The sequence below is a fragment of the Citrus clementina genome, unplaced genomic scaffold (assembly GCF_000493195.1).
Source record: "Citrus clementina cultivar Clemenules unplaced genomic scaffold, Citrus_clementina_v1.0 scaffold_6, whole genome shotgun sequence".
Taxonomy (NCBI): Eukaryota; Viridiplantae; Streptophyta; class Magnoliopsida; order Sapindales; family Rutaceae; genus Citrus; species Citrus x clementina.
Window position 1 is genome coordinate 18,510,646 of NW_006262139.1, and position 19,069 is coordinate 18,529,714.

Genomic DNA, 19,069 nt, shown 5'->3' on the forward strand with positions numbered 1-19,069 from the left:
TGATGTGTCTACAAATATTTAAACCTATAATTATTGAAGAATAATTTAAGATTAATTTTATCATGGCCCAGCTCAAAAAAATTTATACATTTTTTCCCCACTAATATTTAAGGATTTATTTATCTTACTCCGGTTTGAGGAATAAATTATTTACCTCTACCCAGATGAGGAAAAAATAATAATAATAAAAATCTTAACTTAAAATTAGGACCTGAAGCAAAGCTTCATTACCAATGGCCCACCGGCTACATGACCATTGGCTATTACTTTCTTCTTCTTTTTTTGGTTCTTGTCATTGTTAATTATTATTATTATTATTTGGGTAATCAAAATATTTAGAAAACAATTGTACAAAATTAAGATGTTAACTTTGGAGGATATAAGTTTAATTAGATGGGATGTATGTGATTAGTTGATTACTATTAGTGACATTCATGATATTAATTAAGTGCATAAATTAATCAAAATAGCAAAATTCACATCCTTGATATTCGATGTTTGGTATGGCACAGCCCACGTGCCAAACTTTGACGCAAGCTTTGAGAAAATGTTTTATCGGGGCAGAACAGCGGAAAAGGTTACCGTTGGAGATGTGATGGCAAATAATTTATGAAAAAATGTTAAATCCGCCGAAAAGTTGCAAGGGCCGCACTAAATACAATTCAATAATGTTTTCCTGTATATATAAGTGCGTGTAATATCAATCATGGAGCTCTTGTTCAAATGCTTAACCCCGGACAAATGCCAAAGGAAACAGGCTTAAAATTGATAAGTTATGTTTGGGAATTGGAATTGAGGTGTTATAGGGGCTGTATTTTTTAAATTTGGTAAAATTGGGCAATGATTACAGATATAATCTAAATTTTCTTTCTAACAATAATGCTACAATAATTTGTAAGTTATAGCTACCTTGGAGTTGTTTTAAAATAGAATATGATTCACAACCACATACGTAAAGTAATAAATAATAAATAATAAAAAAATTCATCATAACTTTGATCGTATGATTATGAACTGATACTCTAACTTAAAATGGTTCTAACATAGCCGGACCCTAATTTATATCACAAGTAATTTGTTCATTATTACTTGAGATCTGTTGGGTGCGCACAAACTTTATATCTTAGCGTAATTAAGTTTAGGCCTAATTAAGTTTAGGCGGCAGATAATTGAGATGAACTCAAAATTCGCAAGTGGAATGGCGTTTTCTCTTCCCATTTCGGAAATAATATTTCAAGATTAGTCGTGGTGGATCGAAGAAGTTCTAAGACAGTATATGAAATGATTTTATGATGTAATTTGATTCCTTTAGCAGAAATTTAAAAAAAAAAAAAAAAAAAAAGAAGGTAGTCGGAGGGAGACACTACTGCACCAAAGCTTCGTTGAAACCTGCTTTTTGATGACTTGTCCCTTAGAACTTTAATTCCTCCGAGAATTTTTTCCGCATTACATCATCCGAGAGTTAGAGAGGTCAGCTCTTTGAGTAGAAAGCAAGCAAAACAAAAAGCAGAAACAAGAAATAAAATAAAAAATGATTTCAAGATTTTACTCATCTTCCAAGCAAGCATAAATTCCCAGCAAATAATATATAAAAAAAGAAAAGGATACGATAAGAGATAAAAAGATACTGTCTCTTTTCCTGTTATGGATTGCTTTTTGCCTCGCTCAGTTTCCTGTATTTATATCCCCCAGTGCTTGTATTATAGTGGAGATTCATGAAGCGGAAAATCCCAACTGGAGCTACCTGCAATATACAGTTTATGCATGCCATGGAGCCGAGAAAGATTTCTATCAGATTCTTTGTTTTAGTTGCTTACGTTTTCATCTCAGCCACCAACTTCTTCACTCTCACTGGTATTTTTTTTTATTCCTAAATGCTTTATTTTTCAATTGTTTATTCCATTGCTAGGCCGCTAGTGCTGATTTATCTATGATTTCTTTATGCAGATGCAAGACATGTTGTGCAATTTTCAAGCTTTCAAGGGCCCGAATTCAGTCGAAATTCAATCCACAAACCCATGAAAAAACCAAAGTTATCGAGTCGCGTTAACATCCATAAAAACTTTTATCTTTCAAGGGCTGAATCAAATGGCCTAAGCGCTCCATTTTCTTTTCCACCTCTTGAATCAATAGCTCCGCTTTCTTCTCCTCATAACAATATCCCTGCCCCATTTTGTATATACCCACCATCTACGCCCAATCTTCCTTTTCAAAGCCCGCCTGGAGTTTCGCCAGGTCTAAGCCCACCTAGCACAGGCGTTCCCGCAGTTTCACCTGGTCTAAGCCCACCACAATATGTGCCAAGCCCACCTAGCACTGGAACTCGTACCCCGCCACCCTATGGGCCAAGCCCACCAAAACTCGCTCCTGGCTCGCCAGTCTATCAACCTCCAATGGCTCACCCACCACCGGCTGGACCGCCACCGCCGCCGCATCAAAATCCTCGGTTTCCGGTCTGGTGTGTTGCCAAGCCCACAGTGCCTGACTCGATAATTCAAGAGGCCATGGATTATGCATGCGGAACAGGAGCGGATTGCAAGCCTATTCAGACCAATGGGTCGTGCTTTCAGCCCAATACTTTGGTTGCACATGCTTCTTATGCTTTCAATAGCTACTGGCAGAAGACAAAGAATCGTGGAGGAACTTGTGATTTTGGTGGGATTGCCATGCTTGTCACAACTGATCCAAGTAAGTCCGGTCAATAATATTTTTACACAAAAGAGAGTATAAACGTTTCCACTTACAAATTTTAAAATATAGATTTGAGATGGGTCAACATCATACTAATATGAATTTTAACTCAACTTTGACTTATGTAATAAAATAATATTGTTTAGTCTCACATCTGAATTTTAAAAAGTGAGAACATTTAGCGACAAAAATATAAGAATTGCTTTTTTTTAGAGTTTGTATAAGTGCATAACCTTATTGAAATAGAAAAAGAAATACAAAATAAAAAGACAGTTAAATTGATTAAGAGGATTGGTACCTGTCTAAATTCTAATAATCTTCATATAAACTTTTACAAATAAGAACCGGAGGCTTATCCCACCAGGTATAGAAGAAAAAAAAAATTCAATATTAATTGAGTAATGGCTACTTGAACTTCTAAATTTAACAATAAAAACTATATATAAAAAAAAAAAGATATCAAGATGTTGGTAGTAGGGAATATACATGATCTAGACAGAAGATATGAAGCATGTTATGTAGCATGGGGATGGTAATTTGTGGGCTTGGGCTGGGCTTTTCGAAGCCCAGGCTCACATCATTCAAACAAAGTCCACACTCTTAAAAAACCTGTCTAAATTTGGACTGGTTGGGCTCGGGCTTTTTTTTTTTAAATTAATTATAAAATATTTTTTTATTAAAAAAATATATTTTAATTAAAGATAATCATCTAATATATAATAGAATAATAATGCAATACATAAATATATTAGGAATACAACATAATAAAATAATAAATACTAATACAAAAAATTAAAATAATTTAATATTTTAAGTTTTTTTAATTTACATTAAATTTATTTTTTATTAATACAAGTCTGAGTTTTTTTGCTAAGCCTTTATACAGGCCCACTCCTTACGGGCGGGGCCTTAGTCCCGCGGGCCTTGGCTGGCCGCAGCCCGGGCCTTTTGCCACTCCTAACGTAGCAGGACCTAAAGTCCTAATAAATACATTAACCAAATAAATTTTGCAAATCTGAACCATGCTTACATTGTCTTCGATCTTCATGTTAAACTATTAATGTGAAAGTATATTTTGCTGCAAAATCTACTCTGACATTATTAATTAAGCTTAAAATCATAATTAGCGCCTGGAAAATTACAAAAAACCCCATCAATTTTATTGCCAGCTAATTACAGAGCCCATTTGTCAAGACATTGACATCTTAACTAGCTAATAAATAAAAATATCCGTATCTTAAATAATCAAAGTTCATGGTGTTTCATCTTGAATTTAAGTTATTTAACAGTCAAAATTTTGTGCATATATGCTTGTCGTTACCTTAGATTAATTATAATATCTCATTTTCCCCTGTTAATCAAATTCATGACTCGTGGATGGAAACCGAGAGCCCTGGTGCATGAACTATTTTGTAAATCACGTGGACCCCTTTGTGCATGAAACCACAAGCAATTAATTTGTCTTCTTCTTATTTATTTTTATTTTTCGTTTTATTTTACAGTGATATTATTTGTTAAAATGCTACAGAAAAAGGAATAAAATTACCTTGATTGATGCCAGCGAAGACGGCAAGGCCGTGAGTTAATGAGTTTAGATCTAGAGTTTTGTTTCTTTTTTTTTTACTATTTGAGTATTTTTTTATTATTTGATTAAATTAAAATATATTTTGATTTAAAAAAAATATCTCGAGTTTGGTTTTGGGTTCGGGACCTAATTAAATTTGTGTATCTAAATCCAAAATATATTTGGGACTTGGGCTAATTCTCGAAATATACTCATTTGTAATTTTGAAATCTTTTGAAGACCAATACCTAACCTAAATTAATCGGAGACCCATGAGTATGAACCCATGGAGAATGTTGTCATCCCTAGACAAAACGTTTTCATTTCCAACAACAATAAAAAGAAAATGTCGGTCTGTAGGACACATATAGAACATCTAGACAGAATCATATGCATTTGGCGGAAAACAAAACTTAGCTTGATTTTATCTTTTGGTATTTTGTATTCATTGGTCTATCGATACAAATAAATTTGTCAGGCATTTTGACCGTTCATATGAATACAAATTCTCTATATATGGGTATATTAATGAACACAAAGATTATATTGTGCCTAAATTTCATAATATTGTTATGTAGTATGTATTAATTTCCAAACCCTTATCTGTCCATTTTTTCAGGTTTCAGTGATTGCAATTTCATCTCCAACTGATACAGAGAGGAGACATACAAGTAACCCAGCCATTGTAATTAAGCAACTTAATTAGTTATTTTGCCCTTCTTCTCTTTTTTTTAAAAAAAAAATTCAAACCGAGAATTAAAAATATTCAGTATAGCATTCATTATGTATGTTGAATACAATACAGTATTGTATTTTCCGATCATATTAAGAAAATAGATGTCAAGTTGTTTGAACAGTCACTCGCGGTTTAGATGGATACACGAACATAAAATTAGAAGAAAGTAGCAAAGCCTTTCATGTCATTTCTACGTTTAGAGAAATATTGTAAAGCTGTGACTAATTCTGAAAATTATTGTCTTTTAATTTTATGGTAGCATAAATTTTTAGGCGATCAAATAATTTCTCTAACAATTACTGTGAAACTTCATGATGAAAAAGACATACAAATCAAAATTTTAACATATTTTTAATAAGTGATACGGCCAATGGAGTAATAAATTTATTGGCAACACTGAACTCAGCAGTTCACCTCCCAATTTAATTGAGTAGCGTAAAAATCTTCTCCATCAATATGGGTAGAATAGATTAGATATTCTTTTGATATCAAGTGAGAGTAGAAATTTGAATTATGCTATAATAAATTGACATGTGATGCCAAATCTTTTAGAGTGATGATACAGTTATAAACTATTGTATAAATTTATCTTGTATAAACTGATGTGAAATTAATTCATTGGTTGAATAAAAATATAAAATAATAAAAATAAATCATGTGGACTTAGAGATATTTAATTCAACTAATTTTATCATGCCGCCATATCAATTTATGTACAAAATTAATTTATACCTAAATTTATAACTATATCATTACTCAATCTTTTAACATGCCCCGTCAAAATCCAGCAAATGATAATAAAATAAAAAAAATAAATAAATAAAAGAAGGCTAGGGCAGTGGCAATGTACTTTTATTGCTAGTGGGGTTAAAGCCTGTCTGAGCGAAGTATGCGTAGTCTATTTCTATCTTCAATGGGGTCCAATTTGAAAAGAAGAGAAACGAAGAAAACATAACATCTTTTGAAGTTTTGTTCAATCGGTATCCAAAGCACAGGGAAAAAACAAGATGGGTCCAATGTCAATACATTCTCGCATAATTTTCCATTAATAATTGCACGGCCTATTTCCATATACATTTCATGCAAAATTAAGAGTACATGGGCCCTCGCCCCTTGAAATTTCAATGCATTATGTCGCAACTTGCAAGTTACCAAACTATGCCAAAATTATTTTGTACATTTGTGACCGACACCAGCTGGAAAGGATAGTAGATGGATTAATTTTAATTTGCTTTTGCTAGGCTGCTATGCGAGCACGAAATAAAAATTATTGAGTCCAGAAAGAAAGATCTCAATGTCTTTTTGTCAGCTTATAGTTTTTAAATGCAAAGACCTGTTAAAAAAAAAATGCTAAGAAAAGAGGATGTGGGTTAATTAATGAGTCACATGCAATTTGAAATTTGAGCCATATCCTCTCTCAATCACGGGCTCAACAGGGCACAAAATGTTAAAAATGGCCTCAAATCAATCAAGTACCTATTTTCTGGATCGAGTTAATTGAATCCCTTGTTGGGTCACTGTAGAAAAGAGTATCCTCGAAAATCCCTGTTGACACTTGACAGTGAACCCACATGCCTACTACAGTCGGCTTTTGTCAATATGTTTACAAAGGTTTGGTAAAGTACATGAAAGTAAAAAGATAATGCTTTTGTAAAAAGAAAATTTTCTAAAATTTTCTGATGTAAGTAGGTTTTTATTAATTGACGTTCATGAATACAAGTTTTATGATCTGGCTATGGAGATTAGGTGTTTTGCATCTCAGATTGTGAAAGTGAAACAACTTAAATCAATATATCATTTGTTTAACTATCACAGCCAGCTAGCTAGCATAATACTGATTTGAGTTTGTCCCCCCCGAGCACTATTGTCAAATCGAGACAAATTACGAAAAATAAAAAAAAGATAATGCTTGATCCATTAGTTTCTGTTTTCCCTTTGTCTTTATAAGAAGGCATGCATATTCATTCACTCCATGCGTGATTCAATACTCTCTCTACTTCGGAGAGTTGTGGGAGTTTAATTTTCACGATGGGTAGAAAACATCCTTTAGCTAATTTCTTGATTCTCCTCTTGAACTTGGGTACGTTGCTATCTTCTTTAGCATGTCCATATTGCCCTTATCCTACTCCTCCCCCTCCGTGTCCCCCAACATTTCCACCAAAACACCCTCCACATGTAAAGCCACCTTTCCACCCCAAACCACCGCATCACAAGCCACCCCATGTCAAACCACCGCACAAGCCCCCGTATGTTCCTAAACCACCTTATTCCCCAAGCCCTAAACCGCCTTACGTGCCAAAACCACCTCATACTCCAGTCCCTAGGCCACCATATTTCCCCAAACCACCTTACACACCAAGGCCTAAGCCACCATATGCGCCAAAACCACCTTATACGCCAACCCCTAAGCCACCATATTTCCCCAAACCACCTTACACACCAAGGCCGAAGCCACCATATGTGCCAAAACCACCTTATACGCCAGCCCCTAAGCCACCATATTTTCCCAAACCACCTTACACACCAAGGCCTAAGCCACCATATGCACCAAAACCACCTTATACGCCAACACCTAAGCCACCATATTTCCCCAAACCACCTTACACACCAAGGCCTAAGCCACCGTACGTGCCAAAACCACCGTACACACCAAGGCCTAAGCCACCGTACGTGCCAAAACCACCATACACACCAACCCCTAAGCCACCGTACGTGCCAAAACCACCTTACACCCCAACCCCTAAGCCACCGTACGTGCCAAAACCACCGTATACCCCAACTCCTAAGCCACCGTACGTCCCATCGCCACCTTATACCCCTCGCCCTAAACCACCGTATGTACCATCACCACCTTATACCCCTAGCCCTAAACCACCGTATGTGCCATCACCACCATATACCCCAAGCCCTACCCCACCATATGTACCATCACCACCGTATACCCCAAGCCCACCATATGTACCATCACCACCGTATACCCCAAGCCCTAGCCCACCACCACCACCAAGTGGAACACCGTGTCCTCCGCCGCCGCCACCAAAGGTGAGACCGTACCCTCCACCACCATCACAAACTTGTCCCATTGATACTCTCAAGCTTGGTGCATGCGTCGACGTGTTGGGCGGTCTAATACACATCGGTATAGGCAGCAGTGCAAAGGACGCTTGCTGCCCCGTGCTGCAGGGGCTACTGGACTTGGATGCTGCATTATGTCTTTGCACCACCATTAAACTTAAGCTTTTGAATATCAATCTTATTATACCGATCGCCCTTGAAGTGCTTATTGACTGCGGCAAGCATCCGCCGCCCGGATTCCAGTGTCCTGCCTAATTGGTGACGCTTTCCAGCCATGCAATTGATGAATGCGACTTGTTTGTTTTGGAGATTTTGTCAAAGATAATGACATGTAAGTGCATAAAGTGGAAGTACTTCATGATATCGAAGTTTGTCTTAATATATGTTTTGTTCCTCTTGTGCATATCAAACCAATTATCTTTGGAGCAAAATCTATGTTTTGATGGATCCATACTATCTGCAAGTTTGGGATCATGGGGTGTCAAATAATCGCTTATTTGACCCAAATTTTATTTGAGTTGTCCAATTAGTTGTAACCATCAAATAATTTATTATCACACATAATTTTGAGAGTAAATTCTCAATTGACCATTAAAAAAAATAATCACAACCGACAAATTCAAAACAGATACTATCATCGTGGAAAGAAATATTAATTATGCATTTGGATTCTGATATAAGATACGCTGATCTTTTGATGATATCCATTTTCGCGCCTACATAACTCAGATTCAACCACAATTTTATTGTTATCCAATAGCTATTAATAAAATATTATATTAAAAAAAAAGCATAAAACTTGACCAGCACTGAATTTATATTCATTGATTATAATAATGGAACCTTTCATTTGATGAATTTAATTGTTCAATGAAAAATAACTAGCTGAAACAGTTGAAGACGGGGTGATTTCTCACCTCGAAAAGAGAGAGAATTCCCCCAAAGTGCCGCTTGATAGGATTTGATTTAATTTAATTTAATTTAATTTTATGCCTTGCCCTTAAATAATGTGGAGTAGAAATTGCTCTTATTATTGATTCAAAATCATTAGATATGCATTATTATAAAAACTTTATAGTAATTATTCAATGAAAGAGAATTATTATTATTATCATTTTCTTTCCGGACTGATTAATCAATGATTGTTTTGCAGGAATGGAGCATTATATGAATTTCAGTCCAATAAAATTTAAACAGCTCTCTTTAAGAATGAATTTTTGTTTTAGGCTACACAAGATAATCACCGTATCCCTTGATTTAACATGCTAGTTATTAATTGTACGTACACAAAAACAAAAAAAAAATCATGGAGTGATTGATTTTTCCCAAACAGTTATACTGTAGATCATTAAAGAAAATATAAAAAAATAAAAGTTGAAACGAGTGGCCTAAACAGTAAACTTTGGGTGAAAGTTACAGATAATATTTAATTACGATGGAGTTTTTTTGGCCTCCTTTTTTTTTCCCCCCTTTTTTGCATTTCTGAAACGTGTTGCCTGATTTAACAGAGAAAAGGGAAAATTTGATGGTTGACACTTGGTAATGATTTATAAGTAATTTAATCCTAAGTGTTCAGGGAGAGCAGTGACCTCTTGAAAAATCCTCTTGTTACAATTTTTTTTTTCATTTTTTTCTACTCCTTTATTTATTTATTTATTTATTTTAAATCCTTAATTAATTATAATACATATATATTTTTTTTTTCCAAAAAAGTTTCTATCAAATTGATAACATGTAGATACACAATGTCAGAAGGATTTCTATCCTTGGTATCAGTCATTGTGGAACAATTCAAATGAATATACAGACAACGAGAAAGAGGTATCAATACCCCCTCAGATTTCTCACAATTACTAACACATGCGAGGATTGCTTTTATTATTAACAGTTACAAACCCCCTCTAAATGGAGTTAGCTCTTTTCGATAGCGGAAAGCAGTGGTATTACCATCGTGGTGGGGCAAAATTTAGAAACTGTATTTAGGATAGACTACGATAAAAATATAAAAAGACATCAACTTTTTCAAGAAAACGGGCGACGAGCTAGTTTTGTTGGGAATACTATAATTTTTAAAATAATTGTAATTAGTATTACAGTAAAAATTATTAGTTGTGAAGAAAATCAATTAAATGTTTAATAAAATTTATTTTTAAAAATGTTATGGGTTATAAAAGCAGTCATATATATATTTAGTAAATTTAACTGTTAAACTACTGTAAGAATATAAATGATTGAATTAGATGTTAAGAAAAATTTATTTAGATATTTATAAGCATGTATATATATATATTATTGTGTATACATAATAATTGATAACTAGAAATAAATATTTTATATTATTAATTTTATTTTTATCTTGTTATCTCAATATAATTGGTAATAATAATAATCTCTTTAAAGTTAATGATTTTATTACCTAATTAATAAGGATAATTTTAGATTTTTATAATTTATATAACGATACATATGAAATTGTATACAATATAAAGTTGATTTTCAAAATCAAATTTTAAAAAGCTACTCATTTCTGACTTTTCAAGTGCATCCGAAAAATTGGATATTTGGATCCGGTTAAATTTTATTTTAAATTAAAAATTAAATTAAAAATATATATTAAAATTAAATTAAAAATTAAAAATTAAAAATTATTTGTCGATTTATGTTGTTGTTGTATGCTATTCATGTTGAATTATAATTGAATTTTATTTGATATTATTAGGTAAATTATTGAAGTTTATTTTAAATTAAAAATTAAATTAAAAGTAAATATTAAAAGTTAAATTGTATTTGTAGATCTTTATGATGTTGTTGTATGTTATTCATGTTTAATTATTAATTGTTGACTTATGATTGAATTTTATTTGACATTATTAGGCAAATTATTGAATTTTTAAATTATATGTTAAATTATTGAATTATGACTTTTGCAGATCTAGGTATCCAGAATATTTGCCCGCATCTGTTGCGGATATAACCCGTATCCGGATTCACATATTTTTTTGCGGATTCGGATGTAGATCCAGATGTATAAATGTAATGCAAATACATATCTAGATGCACCTACATCAGAATTCGGATCCAGATTTTGTCAACCATATTTCCCGCACTTTAAAATTCTAGACCAAAAACCTACTAGTATATATAGGTAAAGATGGCCAATGGGCCGGGCGGCACGTGGCACGGCACGGGCACGGCACGTGTCCGTACGGCACGGCACGGCACGAGCACGTTTTAGTGAGGCACGAGGCACGGCACGGCACACACGTGGGCCGTGCCGGGCCTAGAATTTTAGGCACGCGGGCCTTAAAGCACGGCACGATTAGAGATGGGCCAAAGCACGGCACGCGAAAAAGCACGTAGTAAGCACGGTTCATTGGTGGGCTAGCACGTGGCCCATGAGCCATTAATAGCATGTGGGCCAAAATATATCTAAGTAAATTTTTTTAACAAAAAGTAAATATAAAATGTTATGAAATTAAAGTAAAATATCTTGAAATTAAATGTTTTAATATATTTTTTAGCATAGACTTTTAAAAATTAATTTAAATCATTAAATCTTAGTTTAAATAAATATTCTAATTTTTTATGTTTATAATTTATTAAATAAATAAGTAAATATCATGATTTTAATAAATAAAATTATAAATATCATAAATTTATAAATTATAAATTATAAATAATTTTTTTACAAAATTAATAATAAAATATTTTTCATATTAATATTAAATCATAACTTATAAGTTGTGACCTATGATTTGTTATATTAATATTTCGTAGTTATGACTTATTGTAATGATTATTCGAGGATTGTATTTTTAATTTTAATTAATTATTATTATGATCTATGGAATTAAATTTATGTATTGTTGTGTTATGAATTATGATTGATTATTGTGAAATAAAATATATAGTTGTGAAATTGTGATAAACTAATAATAAAATGTTAATTGCTCTCTTAATAAAAAATAATATGATTATGATTATGATTATGATTATGAATATTATTATTATTATTATTATTATTATTATTATTATTATTATTATGATGTTGGTGGGCTTAAAAAAGCACGTCAGGCATGTGGGCTTGAATAAAGCACATCAAGCACGTAGGCTTTTTTAAGCACGCAAAAAAAAAAAAAAGTTGGTGGGCTTTTTTTGGGCACGGCCCACGGCACGACACGAGCACGGCACGAGCGGGCTCGTGCCGGGCTCAACTGAAAAAAAGGTAGGCACGGCACGGCACGGCACGGCCCACCAATTTAGTGGGCCGTGCCGTGCCGGCCCATGAGCCCTTGTGGGCCGACAGTTGGTGGCGGCACGGCCCATTGACTATAGTTATATATAAGGAATAATCTTTGAGTGATAATTATAGATTATAAAAATGTGGGGCTTTGATTTTTAAAAAAATTATATAAGTGTTTAGTTGAATTTTTATTGAAAAAAATAATTTTAACTTGGGTTATTTATGTATTTTCAATTGAAAAGGGGTTTATAAATACTTTTGTGGGGGTGTTAATAACAATACTCCTTTTTCTTTTGGGGCGTAGGGGGTGGGCTATAAGTATGGGCCATGGCGATCTAGTATGTCCTCATTGGCACCCTAAAAAAATCCTCTTAGAAATTTCATTTTCAATTATATTCTATTTAGTGGCAAAGATAATCTTTTTTTCCCCTTAAATAGACACTCATTTCATTTATAAATATTTCAAGTTCTAATAATTTTCTCACTCTTGAAGTCTTAATATTTGTATTCTTCTCTTCAAACTTTCTTTATTATTTAATTTCTATAAAAAAATCTAAAAGAAAAAGTAAGAAAAACCTTATACTTAGAAAAAGTAAGAAAAAAGCTTATTATACATATAAGCTTTGGGTGGAGCGATTAGTTTGAGAATCCTCAAAATTATTTGAAGTGGGATAAAATTTTATTTAGAATAATGATATAGTTGCAAACTCTTGTACAAACTTATTTTATACAAACTGATGTGGCATGATAAAATTGGTTAAATTAAATATCTCTTGACCCACATGATTTATTTCTATTATTTTATATTTTCATTCAACCAATGAATTAATGCCACATCAGTTTGTGCAAGATAAGTTTGTACAAGAATTTGTGGCTGTATTATCACTCTTTTATTTAATTTATTTTCCATTATGTTGTATCCTAATTTTGGTTGCTATGTTTATTACAAGAATTTTGTTTTCGGTTATAGAATTACTGTGCAAGTAAAGTAAATTGCAAAGAGAGGGAGAAAATGTAAGTGGGTTAATCTTAATTCTATTAATATTTGTCCTTAAATATGTAATATAATATAAACAGAGTTTTATGAGATTAATAAAGGGATACCAATAGTCAACTGGTTAGGCGGGACCCCTACCTGTAATATAAATCATAAAATGAAGCGAATACACAAGGACGGGGACATAAACCAAAACCTCCGAGAGTAACTAAAAATACACACGAATAACCAAAAAAGAATAAAGACAACAAAAATAAAAGGAAAACCATAAATGCCAACATCTTATGTGAGAAACAGTCTATGCATCCAAATGGAGAATACCAGATAAGTTTGTAGGAAGATCTGAAGGACATAAGAAACACTGACTAGATGAGACCACACCCAATTAACCAAAAAATTAGCAGCAGAGGTAGCCTTACGAAACAATCAACTCTTATAGTTTATACATGAGCCAACCTACTAAATTTTTCATTCAATGTTAAACTCATCTTGCCAATTATGCCAATGAAACAATCTTGGGCGTTTATATAATTTCAATAAGAGTGATAAAAGATTTTGATTGCAACAAAGTATTTATACATATTGTATTTATATCAATTAATTGAGTAACGACTCTAGCATGGTTTGAACCCTCCTGACTCTTATATATATATATAAGAGTGCTGGTATAACAATATTGTATAATAAATATTTAATTAGTTTAACATTCGTATTTAATAACCACCAATAAAAGTCTTATATTTTGATTAGATAAGGTATAAAAGGGTTGCAGTTTTTATTTCATATTGTAATGATAGCACTTTCAAAATACAGTGTAAATATAAGGATTAGTCATCTCCTGATCTAAGCATTCATGGCCTTTTAATAATCTTATTCCACATGTCATGTAGTAATAGACATAAATTTTTATTTAGAAGAAGTTCAGATCAACAGATCTTAATCCGTGAACATAATAGAGATCGAAGAGAAACTACAACTCAAATAAGAAAAAAAAAGGCTTACAATTTCATTTAATAAATATTAAAAAAGCCTTACAACTTCATTTAATAAATATTAAAAAAGCCTTACAACTTCATTTAATAAATATTAAAAAAGCCTTATAACTTCATTTAATAAATATTAAAAAAGCCTTACAACTTCATTTAATAAATATTAATTTCTACAATATTTATATTAGATTCACGAGCAACAAGGGATCAATATTGAACAAGACATGCAATTATTACATCGAGACATGAATGTGTCTTCAAGTATTATACGAACTTGAAGCTCTCACACGTTATTGTCATTCTTTTATGAGAAAATAAACGAAACTAGTAACATATAAAATATTAATATGGTCAATTAATATATATATGTATGTATGTATATTTCCCTCAGAAACTGCATATGCGTGGGGCGTCACCAATTAATTAATGGGTGGACACTGAAATCCTGCTGGTGGATACTTGCCACAGTCGTTGACAAGTACTTGCAGGGAGATGGGTACGAGAAGATTGATGAGATTTGGAGCCTTAATTCTAATGGCAGTGCAAAGACATATTGCAGCATCCAAATCTACTAGCCCATGAAGCAATGGGCAGCATTTCTCCTTAGCACTGTCGCCAAGACCAATGTGAATTAAACCACCAAGAACATCGACGCATGCACCAAGCTTGAGAGCATTAATGGGACAAGTTTTTTGTTGATTTGGTGGCGGTGGGTATCTCACGTTTGGTGGTGTTGGTGGCGATTTTACAACTGGAGGAGGAGTTGGTTTTTCCTTTGGCGGTGGTGGTGGTTTCACAACTGGAGGAGGAGGAGTACTGGGTTTCACCTTTGGTGGTGGTGGTGGTTTTACAACTGGAGGAGGAGGAGTGGTTTTCACCTTTGGTGGGGGTGGTGGTTTTACAGCCGGAGGAGGAGGAGTTGGTTTCACTTTTGGTGGTGGGGGCGACGGCTTAGGGCTCGGCGAATGAGGCGGTGGGGGACAATTTGGTGAAGAAGGAGGAGGAGGGGTTGGTTTGGAGCAGTCACAAGCTAAAGAAGAGAGCAAAGCACCCGAGTTCAGGAGGACAATCAAGAAACTAGTTAATTGATATTTGCCCATGATGAAATAATTTCGAAACTCTCTAATGAACTAGCTAGCTAGGGTTTGGAATGCATTCACTATTGAATGAGTGCCTTTTTATAGAGAGTAGGAAGTTTGGGATTTTTAAAAATTTTCAGTTTTAATTCGTTGATCCATAGACTTAAGGGCAAAGTACAACCCAAGCCAACTCACGAATGGACAGATAGACAGACATTATATATTTTTTTCTTTAATGCTTGGAACATGGGATTGATTATCGTTTTAAGGAAGAAGATTCGATTGATTATTTAACCAACAAATTGGTATAGTTAATTAAGCGTATTGTTCTTATAATTTGAAACGTAAAATTTGCAATTAATCTCTAGCAAATGCAAAGCTTAAAACTCTAACTTCTGCATTAGAATTTCGAAGGGCGTGGGGACCTGTACTCTCAATTTCACATGAATATTTGCAAGCTGTTCAATCATTGAAGACGAATGCAAGCAACAAGCATCTTGCGGGGACACTTCTTCATTTTTCTTTGGGCCGTTACATGATAACAATATTTATAGTTATATTATTAGCCCATTAACTAATCTTAATATTAGATATTTTAACCTATTAACTAATCTTAATATGAGATATTTTTGTTAGTATTTTTTACTAGTCACTACAAGAAAAATAGTATATGACAACAGGCAAAGAGTGTTGTAGAAGGGATATCACAACAAGCATCTGAGCGTTGCGGTTCTTGATGTAGCGAAAAGTAGGTAACTTTCGACTACGCGCAATTCACGTTGTTGAAAAATATATGAACGTTGTTAAATATCACATGACAACTTACAATGATTGTGGTTAAAAAGATCATGTGCTTCCAAACTTTCGACTACAAGCCTATGAATGTGGCTATAAATTATATAGCAACAAGCAACTAAATGTCGCCATTAATTCTAATTTTTATTTACAATAAACCACATATCCTGCATGTTGTCAAAAAAACAACAATATATTATTAATAATTATTATTATCATTATCATGACTACTAATATTATCATTTTTATTACACTATTGCTGCCGCCATATGTAAAATTCATGCGAACTAATTCTACAATTTGGCTTGTTATAATAAGTTTTCATAAACTTAGTAATAAGCACACATCACAGCTAAGGGTCACACCAACATTTTGTATTAATAAAAATTCTATTACATAGCAAAAATGAAAAACACCATATAACAATTAATCCATAGAAATTTACAACATCAGTTTAAATTTCATCTAGCCAAACACCCAAAAAATTAGTAAAAAAACACATTAGTGGCTGTTGCAATTCCATAAATATCAACTTAAAAAAAACCATCTCCAACGAAAGCTTCTTCAATTTAGCAATTGCATCAAAAACTTGTTCAGGGCATATGTACACTCCAACAAAAACATCTTCAAGGCACAAACTCCTACAAAAAGATTAACTGAATCAATATTCATTTGTTGCATTTGGAATATAATTATACACACACACACCCCCAAGAAGAATATTTTATGCCTACATACCTTTTTTAAAACAATTTGATACAACTTCCTGATTATTTCTCATTTCTCTAAACTTCTTGCTTATTGCTTGTCCAGCAAATATTAAAATGTATAATTTTCATAGACATGAAACTTAACATGGATACTATAAGTGCAATGCAACGGACTAGCTTACTTTAAATTCTGGAGACAATTTTTACTTGACAATATTAGCCCAATCTTCTTTGAAAATTATACTTTTTTGGCCTAATAAGAGCAACTTGCTCTGTCATGTACTTTTTTGGTTTCCTTTATCTTAGTTGTTAGCTCTGATTTGTATTGTCTCCAACAGTCACCCATCGTTCTTAATGCCAAGCATTCAAGATAAATAATGCATTTCTAAATAAAGATAATTACTATGTAATTCCATAAACATGCACCAATGGCCAATAGTTGGCCGTCAACTAAAAGCTAATTTTCAATGCACACAAGCACATGCTCTCATGTTATAACTCTAATAAAAGTGCATATTTGTAAGAATTTACACCTACTGGCTGGCCATAGTCGTTAAATTCAATGCTTAATGATGGAGAACAATCTTGAATCATTCCAAGTTTGGTTGGACCTCTTTTGTCTTTTGGTGCATCTATCGTCAGATTGAGGTTTGTGTGCATTTTCCCTATTGCTAGTTGCTAATGATCCATTCTCCTCTTGAATAGTTGCATTTTCTCTAAATTTATCTCGACTTGCCTAGAAGACTTTGTAACACATAGCAAAATTAATGTAGGAATAAACATACTAGAAAAAAGTATATGAACATGAAAAAGTATAATTTAAAGTTGAACCAAAAAAAAAAAATTCTTACTTATACTAAACAAAATGTAATCACTCTCACTAGCCAATAATAAATCTTGGAACCCTCTTTGTGGTTTTTTCAATACTAAATACTAATTTGATTTTTCATTATCCTTATAATAAATCTAAATTGGCTTTGTCCCTCGTGAAGGTTAACCAAAGTGAATCCTTCGTCAACTTTAACACCATTAACTATATTAGTTCAGTCACATTTGAAAATAGGGAACTAAAAGTATTGTAATCAAGCACTAATATATCTCTCAAAACTCCATAGTAAGTAACTTTTCCAAAAGAGAAATCCATTTTGAATTTTAATTATACAAGGGGGAAACAGTACCTCAAGTTTGCTCTATAATCAGATCCTAAAATGTCACAGCTGATTCCAGAGATTAATGGCATTAACAGAAGTAACTTATCTGTTTCATAAAGTCAACAACGCCAATAAGAGATTAAAATTGTGCCTTTCAATTGAAAAAAAAAATCATTATCCATCTCACTAGTAATATTTACTCATTTAAATTATTTTTACTGAAATCAGTTTATCTTGAAAATAAAATATAATCTTCAAAATTATCTTTTCCATGTAAAATATTTAGCTTCAGGCATTTCAAAAGAAAATAATCTTTTGGTTTCAATCACCCACCACAAAAAAAGTAACATTTATTTTATTCATGCATAACAGATGAACCCCACAAGCAATAAAGAATTGTGCCGCTTACCAAACAATTAATGAATCTACAATGGGACGATGTCGAGCGATTTTGAGTGAGAAGAAGTATAGGGTGAAGACCCAAATCTTCTAAAAACAAAATAGGTGGAAAGAGTAAATTATTAATTAAATGGAATTAGGGAAGTGAAAGTGAGCTTTATCAATGAAATTGAAAAGAAGAATACCTGATACACTCATTTCCTTGGGTGGGCAGCCGCCATTACGATGAAGATTGAGAGGCTTGCTTTGCTTTAGTGGCAGAGAAAGAGTAAAGTGGTACTGCAAAGAGAACCGAGGGTTTCACTAAATCAATTTGTCTCTTTTTTTCCCCCCTTTTTTACCGCGCTTTAACCCATACGCACAAAATGAAAATTTTTATTTATTACACATTATTTTCTATTACTTTACTTTTAAAAAATATTGTAGTTAATGATACCCTCAAAAAATTTATTTGTTATAATACTTTTATGCATAAATTCCATGAGCACCTATTTATGTTTTAATTTTCACCAATTTCATATTAAATTGAGTTAACAAAGAATTTTACAAAAAAAAAATATTTTCAACAACATGCAACATATAAACGTTCTTATTTAAATAATAATTTTTGCAACAGGTAATTCATTGTTGCCTTAAATAA

The 19,069-nt window shown here is 32.8% G+C and overlaps 3 protein-coding genes across 5 annotated transcripts; 2 read left to right on the forward strand and 1 right to left on the reverse strand.

The window, feature by feature from the left end:
• The first annotated feature begins 1,700 nt into the window (after positions 1 to 1,700).
• LOC18037978 (WW domain-binding protein 11) lies at positions 1,701 to 4,999 on the forward strand. 2 transcript variants are annotated; one of them, XM_024181861.1, is made up of 3 exons: positions 1,701 to 1,854; positions 1,948 to 2,688; positions 4,875 to 4,999. In XM_024181861.1, exons 1-3 carry the CDS (start codon positions 1,716 to 1,718, stop codon positions 4,904 to 4,906), a joined length of 912 nt encoding a protein of 303 aa, XP_024037629.1. In that variant the 5' UTR covers positions 1,701 to 1,715; the 3' UTR covers positions 4,907 to 4,999. The 2 variants fall into 2 exon arrangements, with proteins under 2 accessions (XP_024037629.1, XP_006429787.2); XM_006429724.2 differs by having other exon boundaries at positions 1,948 to 2,692; positions 4,875 to 4,891.
• Positions 5,000 to 6,942: 1,943 nt separating this feature from the next.
• LOC18039174 (extensin) lies at positions 6,943 to 8,578 on the forward strand. 2 transcript variants are annotated; one of them, XM_024182163.1, is made up of 2 exons: positions 6,943 to 7,923; positions 7,960 to 8,578. In XM_024182163.1, exons 1-2 carry the CDS (start codon positions 7,020 to 7,022, stop codon positions 8,319 to 8,321), a joined length of 1,266 nt encoding a protein of 421 aa, XP_024037931.1. In that variant the 5' UTR covers positions 6,943 to 7,019; the 3' UTR covers positions 8,322 to 8,578. The 2 variants fall into 2 exon arrangements, with proteins under 2 accessions (XP_024037931.1, XP_006429788.1); XM_006429725.2 differs by having other exon boundaries at positions 6,943 to 8,578.
• Positions 8,579 to 14,714: 6,136 nt separating this feature from the next.
• LOC18039175 (36.4 kDa proline-rich protein) lies at positions 14,715 to 15,395 on the reverse strand. The gene has a single exon (XM_006429726.2). The coding sequence runs from the start codon at positions 15,393 to 15,395 to the stop codon at positions 14,715 to 14,717; it is 681 nt and encodes a 226-aa protein (XP_006429789.2).
• Between the last annotated feature and the right edge of the window lie 3,674 nt (positions 15,396 to 19,069).